A 12,384-nucleotide genomic window follows, 5' to 3' on the forward strand; every position below is an offset into this window, starting at 1 on the left:
TTTGCACACTTGCCAACTCCATTGCCAAGTCAAACACGTATGGCAAACAATGAGTTGGTATGACAACACAAAGACTGGCACTCTCAGACTACAAGACACAATGATAGACCCAAATAAAGTTTCAATAGTTTATTAAACTGAAACCACAATCTCAGTGATGCGTGTTACAATCATTGAGCACAGGTAATGATCAATCAAATCTACAGATATGTTAACATTAGTGGGGAGTTAACAGGAACATCAGTTTAACTGCAGCTTCATGATATTGCATGATAAGACAAAAAGGGACAATTTTATTCAACAGGTATAGAACACAGCTATATTGCTAGTCACTAATAAATCAAAGCCAGTCTTCTGTCCTGGTTTCTCACAACTATTAGTAGTTGAGTGGTAATATTGTTAAAGTTCAGACTCCACAGACATCAATCAGTGTCTTCTGGACCAGTACTGTGCAAATTCCCAAACAATAGGAAATGTTTCTGATCAGTGATAAACACTTAATAGTATTAGTGATACTGTAGTATTTATCTGTAAAATCTATAATCGTGTCAAGCAGTTCTGTACAATATTTTACTATAGAAATCTAGATAAATTGCATGGCTACTCACAGCTGGAGGGCATGCACTACTGTGTATTGTACATGGATATAAAACTAGTCAACCTGGTATGAAATACTGAAGGTAGGAAGACGCAGGGAGGAATGTCAGGGACATGGAAGGCTTCCCCTGCATATAAGAATCCAAAACGGCACCATTTCCCCCAAGTCTAACCACAATATAAGAAGTCATTTAAACCCCCACCCACCAATCCCACACCATATCATTCCACTTACTATTTGGTCATGTTTCCCCATAACATTTGAAAATACTATAAATGCATTGTACCCATGTCTGGAAAGGTCACATATACAGAGGAGGCTGGTGGGAAGAGCTATAGGACGGGCCCATTGTAATGGCTGGAATGGAATTCATGGAACGGAGTCAAACGTAGTTTACATGTTTGATACCATTCCATGAATTCAATTTCAGCCATTACAATGGGCCCATCCTCCTAAAGCCTCCACTGATATACAGTGCGGGTCAAGATATCCGAGGTGTAATCCTACCCAGAACACACATGCTGAACAGGACAGTCTCTACAGCTATCATATCAGACTAGATGGAATGGCAGGTTTTAGTCATCACCTGTAGAGAAAGGGAAAATATGATGAGTACAAAATATCAGAACAGAAAAACATGTCTAAAATATATATTTTTACTGCATTGCCAAAAGACTAGATCCAGTATATTCCCATGCAACAAAACACTAGATTTGACACCCACACTGATATCTGCGATTGTGTGGGAGCTTAAGCTGCAAGTGTAGGTGTGTGGGAAAATAGACACTCTCAGATAAAGTCCATTAGAAGAATGGTGACAAAGAAAAACAGGAATATGACGTAGACATGGCTTGAAATATCCTCATTCCAATATCAACCACAACATAACCAACTAACTCGGACTTCTATGGCTGCGTTCAGACAGGCAGCCCCATTGATATTTTTTTCGCTCTGAAAAAGATCTGATGTGAAAAGATCTGATAGGTCAAAAGACCAATAAGTGGAAAAGAGATCAGAATTGGCTGCCTGTCAAAACATTTTACAGAGTCCTGGTTTTAGTGTGCACTGAATACATTTTTTTTTTTAAAAAGCCTCTCATCAGTCAAAAGCCCATCCTGAATCGATATAGCCTGTCAGAGACTAGTTAATTAAATCTGATGAGTGGCAGCCCTGGCCATCATCAAGTTGCAGCAACAGCAGAAAGCTGCCTGAGCACCAGATGGACAAGAACAGCAGAAATGTATTGATCTAATGGTCTCAGCTGGTCAAAGGCAATCATGTAACGCAAAAATATACGCTGATGTCTGTAGTTGATCAAAATGTTATAGCTAGGGGGGGGTCATCTCTCCATTGTACATTTTTGATGTGAAGTGATTGCTGTGTTAAGGAGTGTGGTGGTGGAAGGGAATACTCACTAGTGAAAAGGGAAGCCAGTGGAAGGCATTGAAGGAGAAAGCACACAGTTGTTAAAGAACACAGACACAGTGAAATCAAACCAAGGCATCTACCAAAAGACATGCTTCACAGGGGTATGTTTCCATGTTGGATTGCTGAAAAACAGACCTATTTAGTAGACAATAATACTAGTGTGATGGTATGGACTCCTTGGGACTACTATTCTAAAGGTATACGGTACCTTTCACAGACTTGTAAGCCCTCCGGAGGGGAAAAAAATACTCCAGATCAGAGTTCTGTATAAAACACACCCTGCCAGCCAAGTTGCGCCCAATAAGGATGAAGCATTCAAAGACACTGTACATTATTTATATTCAAGTATGTGCCCATACAAAAACCACACTGTATAGAGATGATCTGGACACCACGTTCACTCAGTCCAGGTAAAGAAAGACAAAAACACTTTGATTCAAAGGGTTCATGAGTGTATTTTTCTTGAAATATAAAAAACAAACCCTTGGGGGACTTTTGTGTCGTAAGTTCATGGTTGGAGTAGTCGATTGGAAAACCTGTATTTTTAAAGTAAAAAATGATGTAGCCTTTTCTCTCCTTTGAATCAAAATGATGACCCACAAAGACAGCAACATTTACATCCTAAACCCAATCCTGCCAACAAAACAACAATAAATGTAATAAAAATCACGTAAAATAAAAAATACAAAGACAAAATACCCTTAAAAAAAATAAAAAATCACTGAGGGAAGGCCAATTAGATGTTTGTTTTCTGCACAAGGAAATAGGGGCACACATCAAGTGTCATAACTATATGGACTAAATGTTGAATAAAGACTAAAGCCATGTAGGGGAAATAATCTAGAAATGAGCAAAATGGATTGCATTGAGGTAGCTGTGCTCTGCCTACAGCAGAAAAACTGGCTTTTCAAATCAAAAAGTTTAAAAAAAAATCCATAAAGGTAATTTTAATTTTTACATTGATGTGGGGGAGACGACTAAATCATAAATGAAAACCACAGTACAGTTCATGCTAGGTTAAAGAACATGTAGCTTCCATTTTCAGGATACTTCTGTTTCGTTTTCAGCTATAGCATACACAATCACTTATCTTACCCACCTCCTGCTATCTAGTGCTTGTCCATTGGCTCTGAAAGAGTTCTAAGTTTATACTGAAGACAACAGTAAACATTAAAAGGTGACCCTACCCGTTCTCCTAGCCACTCCTCCTGCAATCCGTTCCAACAATTTACAAAATGATGAACAAAAAAAAGTTGCATAAAATAGTGTTAATCTCTGTACAGGTCAATGGACTGCTTTTAAATATCTAATTTGTTTACTAATATGAAAAGGGCAGCGCAAAAATATTATTTGTACTGCAGTGAAAGTGATAATCCCAAATCATTAAAAATCTAATTTAAAAAGGAAATAGACAACAAAAACAGACAACATTATTTTCTGTTTGAACCAGCAAAAAGTCCACAGCTACAGGAGTGACGGTCAAACTGACACTAAAGCCTCACCCACTCACAATTTCAAAAAGACTTTCGAATATTATTTTTTAAGTTTGTGTTTAACTAGGTCCTTCTCATGCACACTCGGCAGGCACACTCCAAGTCTACACAAACACATACACTAACTATGCACACACAGGAGGAGAGAGAGGGGGGGGGGGGGGGGGGGGGGGGGGGGTTGTGCTCAAGTCAGTCAGGACCAGAACATGTCTGCCATGTTAGTGTCGGTGCTGTAAATCCACAGCACCAGGGGGAGGGTGAGGGCCACAAAGGGCCAGGAGATGCCCTCCATACATGCAGACAGAGAGCAGCCTTTGCTGCTGGGCTTCTCCAGCTCTTTACCAGGGTAGTTCTCCATGTAGTTCCTGGCTGCTAACTTTAGGACCTCGTCCAGCAGGAGGACGGGCAGGGAGAGCTTCAGCACCATCAGCCACTGGGTCAGGTTCAGAGGGGTGATCTGGAAGATGATCTGTAGAGGAGAAGGTAGCAACATGGGTGAGGAGGACAACCTCTCCTGCTTTTTCAGTTTCTCCACCAATCCCACCCATTACACTAGCATTTAATTGTTCTAGAAATAATTTCTGGTAGCCTCAGGTTTATTATTATTGCAGGTAGTCCTCACCGGCAGGGGCTCCACGTAGAGGATAAGGAAATGCAGGGACATGGAGAGGCAGATGGCTCCCAGCAGCCACACGTTCTCCCAGGGGGGCATACGCAGCAGGGACTGGTTCTCTGACACACTGAGGGAAACAGAGAGAACAACTGGGTTAAGTCACTGATTGAAAACCTATTTGGGAGCCATTTGCCCATCATTTGACCATGTGTACCAGATTAATCTCACAACATTATGCTACTAGTGTCAAGCCTAAAGCAACAGTGGAGGAACTTCAAAAAGAGAGAGGTAACGCGAAAGACGTAGCGGCATAGTCTGACCTGTTGAGGGCGTTGCACATCTCAATGGTGACAAGCACAGACAGGGCCATGGTCATGGGGTAGGGGGACTCAAACAGCTCACACTTCAAACCATCAAACTCTGGGTTGTCGGGACCACACTGCAGGAAGTGGCTCTGTGGGCAGAGGAGAAAAACAAGCTCAGTAAGTCTATGCGTTTGAGTGTGTGTGTGTGCGTTAAATTGGCAGTGTTCTCCTACCAGTTGGTAAAAGGTGATCCTGGGTCCGTCCTCAGCAGCGACGAACCACCAGGTAGCAGCACCGACTGTAGCCACACCCACATAGCCTGAAGAGGCAGAGCACAGGAGTCACACATGGCTATCTGGATACACACAACAGCCTAAACACTTGTTCAACTAAGCCATAGTTTTAAGCCATATTTCAATTTTGTGAATGTTTTTTCTCCACAGAGGGCAAGTGAACTCACATCCGATGGCGAGGTATCTGAAAAAGAGCCATCCAGAGATGAGGGGCTCGCGGGCGTTGCGGGGGACCTTGTTCATGATGTCCAGGTCAGGGGGGTTGAAGCCCAGGGCAGTGGCCGGGAGGCCGTCCGTCACCAGGTTAACCCACAGCAGCTGGACAGGGATCAGAGCCTCGGGGAAGCCTAGAGCAGCCGTCAGGAAGATGCTGTAGGAATGGTAGAATAATATTTACGTGAGGATGAAGGCTTGTTAACCCTGGAACTGACATCTATTTGTTGATTTTCTTACTGAGGGATGTGGGGTTGTGATAAATGACAACCAGTCCCTATATAGTGCACAACTATTGACCTCAGACCCTATCGGGTCAAAAGTAGTGAGCTTTAACTGGAAATACGGAGCCATTTGGGACAAAGCTGTGATCCTTACCAGACGACCTCTCCCACGTTGGAGGAGATGAGATAACGGATGAACTGCTTCATGTTGTTGTAGATGGCCCTGCCCTCCTCCACAGCCGCCACGATGGTAGAGAAGTTGTCATCAGCCAGGACCATCTCAGAGGCTGACTTAGCTACAGCCGTGCCTGAACCCATGGCGATGCCAATCTCTGCCTTCTTTAAAGCAGGGGCGTCATTCACACCATCACCAGTCTGGTCATGGAGAAAGGACAGGGCGTGGTTAGCCATCTACTTTTCTACAGGATAGCTTTAAAGCTTTTAGACTAATCACATATGGATTAGAGGTTACAAGACATGCTGAGGGCTCATCATGAAAGCCGAACCACAAAGTGTAGTTTCAGCTCAACGCTGCACAGAAACTGATGAGGCAGGTCTCAGGAGGACCTTGTCTCACTCACCATGGCCGTGATCTCGTCCATGGACTGTAGGAACTCCACAATCTTGGACTTGTGGGACGGCTCCACACGGGCAAAGCAGCGTGCATTGACCACCGCGTCTCTCTGGGCAGCCGGCGACAAGTCGTCAAACTCGCGGCCGGTGAAGGCCATGGAGGAGACATCGTCTTTGTCACTAAAGATACCGATGCGGCGGCAGATGGCAATGGCTGTGCCTTTGTTGTCGCCGGTGATCATGATGACGCGGATGCCGGCCAGGCGGCACAGCTTGATGGAGGCGGCAACCTCTGCCCTGGGAGGGTCCAGCATGCCCACGCAACCCACGAACGTCAGGTCCATCTGGGGAGAGAGAGTCAGACCAGAGTCCTGGATTTGGCCTCATCCGTATGATCGAAATATTTTGTTTTTGCAATATACACTTATTTTTTCAGCCTCATCATGTTACTTCTATACAGTAAGCCCAAGTATTTAAGGTGTCTGAAAATACATACGTTCTCTGAATAAATGCTCTGCTATTTCTGTCACTCTTACTGCATTATGACCCCCACTTCCTCACCTCGTATTCAATAAAGCGGTTTGAGTCTTCCAGCACCATGTCCTCTTTGGCAATAGGGTTGTCCTTTGTGGCCAGGGCCAGGCAGCGCAGTGTGTCACGCCCCGTCCCGTACTCCCTGATCACCGACAATACCTTGTCCTTGATGCCCGGGGTCAGGGGCACCTTGTTCCCGCCCACACGGATGTGAGTGCACCTGTCAAGCACTCCTTCTGGGGCACCCTGGAGAGTGAGGGACAGAGACAGGAACTCAAACCAGAGGAAATAAAACATTATCCTCTGCTCATTTCCTACATACTGTACATTACAACTACAAAATGACACCGGTTCTTAAAGTACACAAACACATGTATCAAAATCCTATAATGTATCATAGTTATTATGAAGCGGCATCTAGAACCATGTCCAAAATGACACCCTATTCCCTATATAGTGCCCTACTGGGCCCTGGTCAAAAGTAGCGCACTATATAAGGCATTTCTCAGGTGTCCATATGGTCTACAAGCCGAGAAATACTGTAGATGAATGCTAATAATTACCTTAACAAACATCTTGCCAATGGAGGAGTGGGCCTTGTTGGGTGTGCAGTACACAGACATTGACTTCCTGTCTCTGGAGAACTCCAGGGTGAACTCCTTCTTCATCAGCTGCTTGATCACCTGTACCACACAGTGAAGAAACACACACCAACACATCCTTAACAAGGAGTGGAACAACAACCTGTGGATGTCTGATGGAATTGGACTACACTCAGCATAAGTCCTAAATGGCACCCTATTCCCTTTATAGTGCACTACTTTTGACCACCCAGGACCCATAGGGCCCAGGTCAAACGTAGTGCACAATAAAAGGTAATAGGTTGACATTTGTGACCAACACACAGTTTTATAATAGTTTGACAGGAGAATCATGTTGGGATTAAGAGAGTAGCTGCCGGTGGCTTACAGAGTTGCAGGCATTGGCTCTCTCGATCTTGGACAGGCCCTTGACATCGGTGTCAAACACGTTCATCTTCTCCACCAGGCAGGTGAGGGCAGTCTCTGTAGCCTCGCCAACCTTCTCATACACACCTTTAATCTGTGGAGAAAACGCACGCACACACACACAGATATTAGCAATAAACGACCAAAAAAAAACAGTTTATCCACAACATAATGGAGAAGACTACTGATACTCAAAATAATAAATGAACCACTGATAAAGGCTTATGTGACAGGCCTTTTCGACCAGCAGGAACATAACAGTGAAGGTTATAAAGGACATAAACCTCATTGTAATCCAGGGAGGAGTCGTTACATAAGGCACAGATGGAAGCCATCTCAACTAAGCCATCATACTGGGAGGACTTGACTGGTTTACCATCATGGTACCTGGAATAAAAGACAACAGCCATGAAAAATGGGGAACAGTGAGCTCAGGTATGTTGTGGTGTATTGATAATGACTACACGTGTGTGTTTCATTGTGTGTGCACGAGTGTGTGTTCGTTATGTATGTGGTCTCTACTCACACTTGTCCCTCAGGGGCGTATGTGGAGCCAGTGATTGTGAACTCCTTCAGGGAGCAGCTATCGCCCGCCGCCTGGTCAATAACGAACATCTAGAACACATACGGGTAGAAAACGTGTCAGGTCACACACACAAATCTGTTTCCTTATGGATGCAAGGCGCTCGCATACTAGGCTCGTTCAGTCGTCTGTGCATCGCATACTAGGCTCGTTCAGTCGTCTGTGCCTCGCATACTAGGCTCGTTCAGTCGTCTGTGCCTCGCATACTAGGCTCGTTCAGTCGTCTGTGCCTCGCATACTAGGCTCGTTCAGTCGTCTGTGCCTCGCATACTTCCCTAAAATGCCTTTCATTAAAGAATCCTGTCCAGTAGCCACTTGTGATAGAAAAATGACATACTTACCTGATTTATTTTATATTAATAGTGAACGATTATATATTTAACTAAAGTAAGACTGGTCGTCTAAGGCTGGGTTTTTATGGTGTCCAGTCTAGCTTCCTGCAGCTCGTCTGGGCGTCGAGGAAATGGGTTTTACTAGAGGGTGATAACTTTACAGCCACATACCATTCTATGATCAGTGGTGCACTGAGGGAGAAGTATTCCATGGACAGGATGTGGGGTGGTTGTAACTGGGGAAGAGATGGACTGGACAAAGAGTTCCTAGACATCCTGGTATCAGGGAAATTAAGCCAGGGTTGGGGGTGATAACACCATGTGTTGTTAACGACAAGATTCATCCAAAGTGGCTTATGATACTCTTTGAGCTGCCTGAGAGGGGTGGAACTAAGCATTCTTAGTGTCCTATATGAGATGTGTTTCTCCTTGTTTGGGAGGCTATCAGCCTAACAGTCAAGGCTGTTGGGCTGACGGTTTCATTATTGCATTAATGAATCGATATTAAATAAAGATGATTGTTTGAAGAAATGACAGTCTCTCCCAGTGCAGAATTTCCACGACACACTGCTATCAGGAGTTGACCAACCACAGCCCCAAAAAAACCCTGCCGAACACCAAAATGGACAAAAACGTCACAATTTGCACGAATTGTTTAGACTGGGAAGCATGCGACAGGCTTTACACAACCGTCAGTTCTCTAGATCCCCTAAATCACCCTAACACTGTATGCCGATGATTCAGAAAGCGGCCATTTTATGGGCACCAGACCAATTGTATTTTTGGAAGCCAATAGTAACTTTTTTTCTAAATAATGTTTCCGCCATCATTTCCTATGATCGACAAGAGCTTTTGGACATCAGAACTGCTATCACTAACCTTGATTTGGATGAGGACTTTACTTCAATGAGTCGGAGGCAAAAGACATCGATTATTCCGTACCTGACCCAAATTCCCGACACTCATAGAAGGCGAAGATATAGAGGCACCTTGATTAGACTACGGCAGTGAGAATAAAATAGTCTCTACCCTTCTATTGGCGAATAAACAGTCGCTGGAGAATAAACTGGACGAGCTCTGATCGAGACTATCCTATCAACGGGACATTCAGAACTGGGTGAGACTGTCAACAGCTGGTGAGCAATCTCTGATATTAAGGAAGTCTCAAGGTCCTGCTCGCTTTAGTTAGAATAGCTCATGATAAGCTGTAAAACAAACCATACAAAATAATAATAATTCACAGGTGTCCATTTACTACCACAAACTGAAAACTGATGCTGGCACTAAGACCGCACTCAACGAGCTGTATAGGAGTCATAAGCAAATAAGAAAATGCTTATCCAGTGGCTGCGCTCCTAGTGGCTGCTGATTTTAATGTAAGAAAACTGAAATCTGTTTTACCTCATTTCTACCAGCATGTCACCTAGAGACGTATACAAGGCTCACCCTCCATTTGGCAAATTTGACCATAACTCTAGCCTTCCGATTCCTGCTTACAATAAAATTCATTAATAAGTGCATTGACGACATCGTCCTACAGTAACCGTACGTACATATCACAAATAGAAGCCATGAATTACAGGCAGCATCCACATTGAACTAAAAGCTAGAGCTGCCGCTCGAGACAGCCTATAGGGAGGTCTGAGACCTGGCCATGTGATGCCAGGACAACAACTTCTCCCTCAGTGGGCAAGAGGGACACTAATCCGGACGCATATAAGAAACCGTCAAACAGGCAAAGTGTCAACACATGACTAAAACCGAATCCTACTACACCGTCTCTGACGCTCATCGGATGTGGCAAGGCTTGCAAACTATCACAGACAAAAAAAAAAAACGGGAAACCCGGCCATGAGCTGCCCAGTGACGAGAGCCTAGCAAACAATTTGAATGCCTTTATGCTCGCTTTGAGGCAAGCAACATTGAACCATGCGTGAGTGCAACAGCTGTTCCGGACGACTGTATGATCACGCTCTCTGTGGCCAACGTGAGTATGACCTTTAAACAGGCTAACATTCACAAGGCCACAGGGCCAGACGGATTACCAGGACAGGTACTCGGAGCATGTGCTGATCAGCTGACAAGTATCTTCACTGACATTTTTCAACCTCTTCCTGACCCAGTCTGTAATACCTACAAGTTTCAAGGAAACCACCATAGTACCTGTACCCAAGAACACCAAGTGAACCTGTATAAATGACAACCGCAGCGCAGCAGTCACATCTGTAGCCATGAAATGCTTTGAAAGGCTGCTCATGGCTCAAACACCCATCATCCCAGAAACCCTGGACCAACTCACATACCGCCCCAACAGATCGACAGACGACGCAATCTCTCTACACAAAAGGGAACATCTACGTGAGAAAGCTGTTCATTGACTACAGCTCAGCGTTCAACACTATGTGTGTCTTTCAAGCTCATCCCTAAACTAACGACCCTGGGACTGAACACCTTCCTCTGCAGCTAGATCCTGGACTTCCTGACAGACCCCCCCAGGTGGTAAGGGTAGGCAACAACACATCCGCCATGCTGACCCTCAACACGGGGGCCCCTTAGGGGTGCGTGCTCAGTCCCACCCAATTCACCCATGACTGTGTGGCCGTGCACATATCCAACACGACCATGAAATTTGCCGCCGACAGAAAGGTGGTAGGCCTGATCACTGTCGACAATGAGACAGCCTATAGGGAAGAGGTCAGAGACCTGGCAGTGTGACAACCACTCCCTCAACGTGGGCAAGACAAAGGAGCTTATCGTAGGAATGAAACGGAGGGCCGAACACACACCCACCACATCGACAAGGCTGTAGTGGAGTGAGAGCTTCAAGTTCCTCGGTGTCCACGTCACTAAGGACCTATCATGGTCCAAACACATCACAGTATTGAAGAGGGTAGGACAACGCCTCTTCTCCCTCAGGAGGCTGAAAATATTTGGCACGGGCCCTCAGATCCTCAAAAAGTTCTACACCTGCACCATTGAGAGCATTTTGACTGGTTGCATGACAGCTTGGTATGGAAACTCAAGTGTTACTGGAGCACCAAGTCTGGGACCAAAAGGCTCCTGAACAACTTCTACTACCATGCCATAAGGCTGCTGAACAGTTAGTAAAATAGCTACCCTGACTATTTACACTGACCTCCTTTATCATTTATTTATCCTAATACACTGGCTCTATGCACACTCACTTAACTAACCACACACTCACAAAATACACTGACACTTCACATACCCTGCTACTACTCTGGTTATTATACATCCTGATTTACTAGTTACTTTTACCGCTAACTACATGTACAGTACCAGTCAAAAATGGACATTTACGCCTTCAAGGTTTTTCAATATTTTGTACTATTTTCTACATTGTAGAATAGTAAAGACATCAAAACTATGAATGAACACATATGGAATCAATTAGTAACCAAAAAAGTGAAACAAAATCAAATGTATTTATAAAGCCCGTTTTACATAAGCCAATGTCAAAGTGCTACACAGAAACCCAGCTTAATATATTTTGATTTGTTTAACACTTTTTTGGTTACTACATGATTCCTTGTGTTATTTCATAGTTGATGTCTTCACGATTATTCTACGATGTAGAAAATATAAAGAAAAACCCTTTTGACTGGTACTGTATAACCTCAATTACCACTACCGTGTAGTCCTGCACATCGACTCAGTACTGGTAACCCGTGCCTGATTTTTTTATTTAACAAGGCAAGTCAGTTAAGAACAAATTCTTATTTACAATGACAGCCTAGGAACAGTGGGTTAACTACCTTGTAAAAATCTGACATTTTGTCCCTGAACCTTGTCAGCTTGAGGATTCGATCTAGCAACCTTTCGGTTACTGGCCCAAAACTCTTAACTACTAGGCTACCTGCCACCCAAAATGTATGTTTTTTATTGTTATCTCCTTTTCTACTTAGCAAATATTTCTTAGTTATTATCTGCATTTTTGTGAACGGGCTCATAAGCAAGCATTTCACTGTAAAGTCTATACTGGTTGTATTTGTCACATGTGACCAATAACATTTGATTGGAGCCCACTGATCTACATGCAGTAGAAGCACAGCCTACCAAGTAGGGTGCAGCACATCAGACAACTACAATACCAATAGAGCACTGATAAACCATACCAGCTTTACTTAGGCAAATTAATGAAATAATTGCTACTGTACCTGGGAACAA

General features: G+C 44.1%; 1 protein-coding gene across 3 annotated transcripts in view; it reads right to left on the reverse strand.

Moving 5' to 3' along the window:
- Positions 1-114: 114 nt before the first annotated feature.
- Positions 115-12,384, reverse strand: part of LOC110523517 (sarcoplasmic/endoplasmic reticulum calcium ATPase 2) — a 44,414-nt gene continuing 32,144 nt past the window's right edge. Inside the window, exons 10-22 of one of the 3 annotated variants that reach the window (XR_005051703.1) lie at positions 7,808-7,896; positions 7,566-7,668; positions 7,244-7,375; positions 6,838-6,957; positions 6,302-6,520; positions 5,749-6,084; positions 5,322-5,542; positions 4,898-5,100; positions 4,671-4,756; positions 4,453-4,586; positions 4,142-4,259; positions 2,014-3,988; positions 115-1,184 (exon numbers count right to left, since the gene is read on the reverse strand). Coding sequence is in view for 2 of the 3 variants with exons in the window: in XM_036977155.1 (XP_036833050.1) it covers positions 3,713-3,988; positions 4,142-4,259; positions 4,453-4,586; positions 4,671-4,756; positions 4,898-5,100; positions 5,322-5,542; positions 5,749-6,084; positions 6,302-6,520; positions 6,838-6,957; positions 7,244-7,375; positions 7,566-7,668; positions 7,808-7,896 (2,037 nt within the window). In the remaining variant the exon portion in view is untranslated. Of the gene's footprint in view, positions 3,989-4,141; positions 4,260-4,452; positions 4,587-4,670; positions 4,757-4,897; positions 5,101-5,321; positions 5,543-5,748; positions 6,085-6,301; positions 6,521-6,837; positions 6,958-7,243; positions 7,376-7,565; positions 7,669-7,807; positions 7,897-12,384 lie in introns of all 3 variants that reach the window. The other 2 variants (XM_036977156.1, XM_036977155.1) reach the window with 2 other exon arrangements.

Source organism: Oncorhynchus mykiss, chromosome 5, assembly GCF_013265735.2.
Source record: "Oncorhynchus mykiss isolate Arlee chromosome 5, USDA_OmykA_1.1, whole genome shotgun sequence".
Taxonomy (NCBI): Eukaryota; Metazoa; Chordata; class Actinopteri; order Salmoniformes; family Salmonidae; genus Oncorhynchus; species Oncorhynchus mykiss.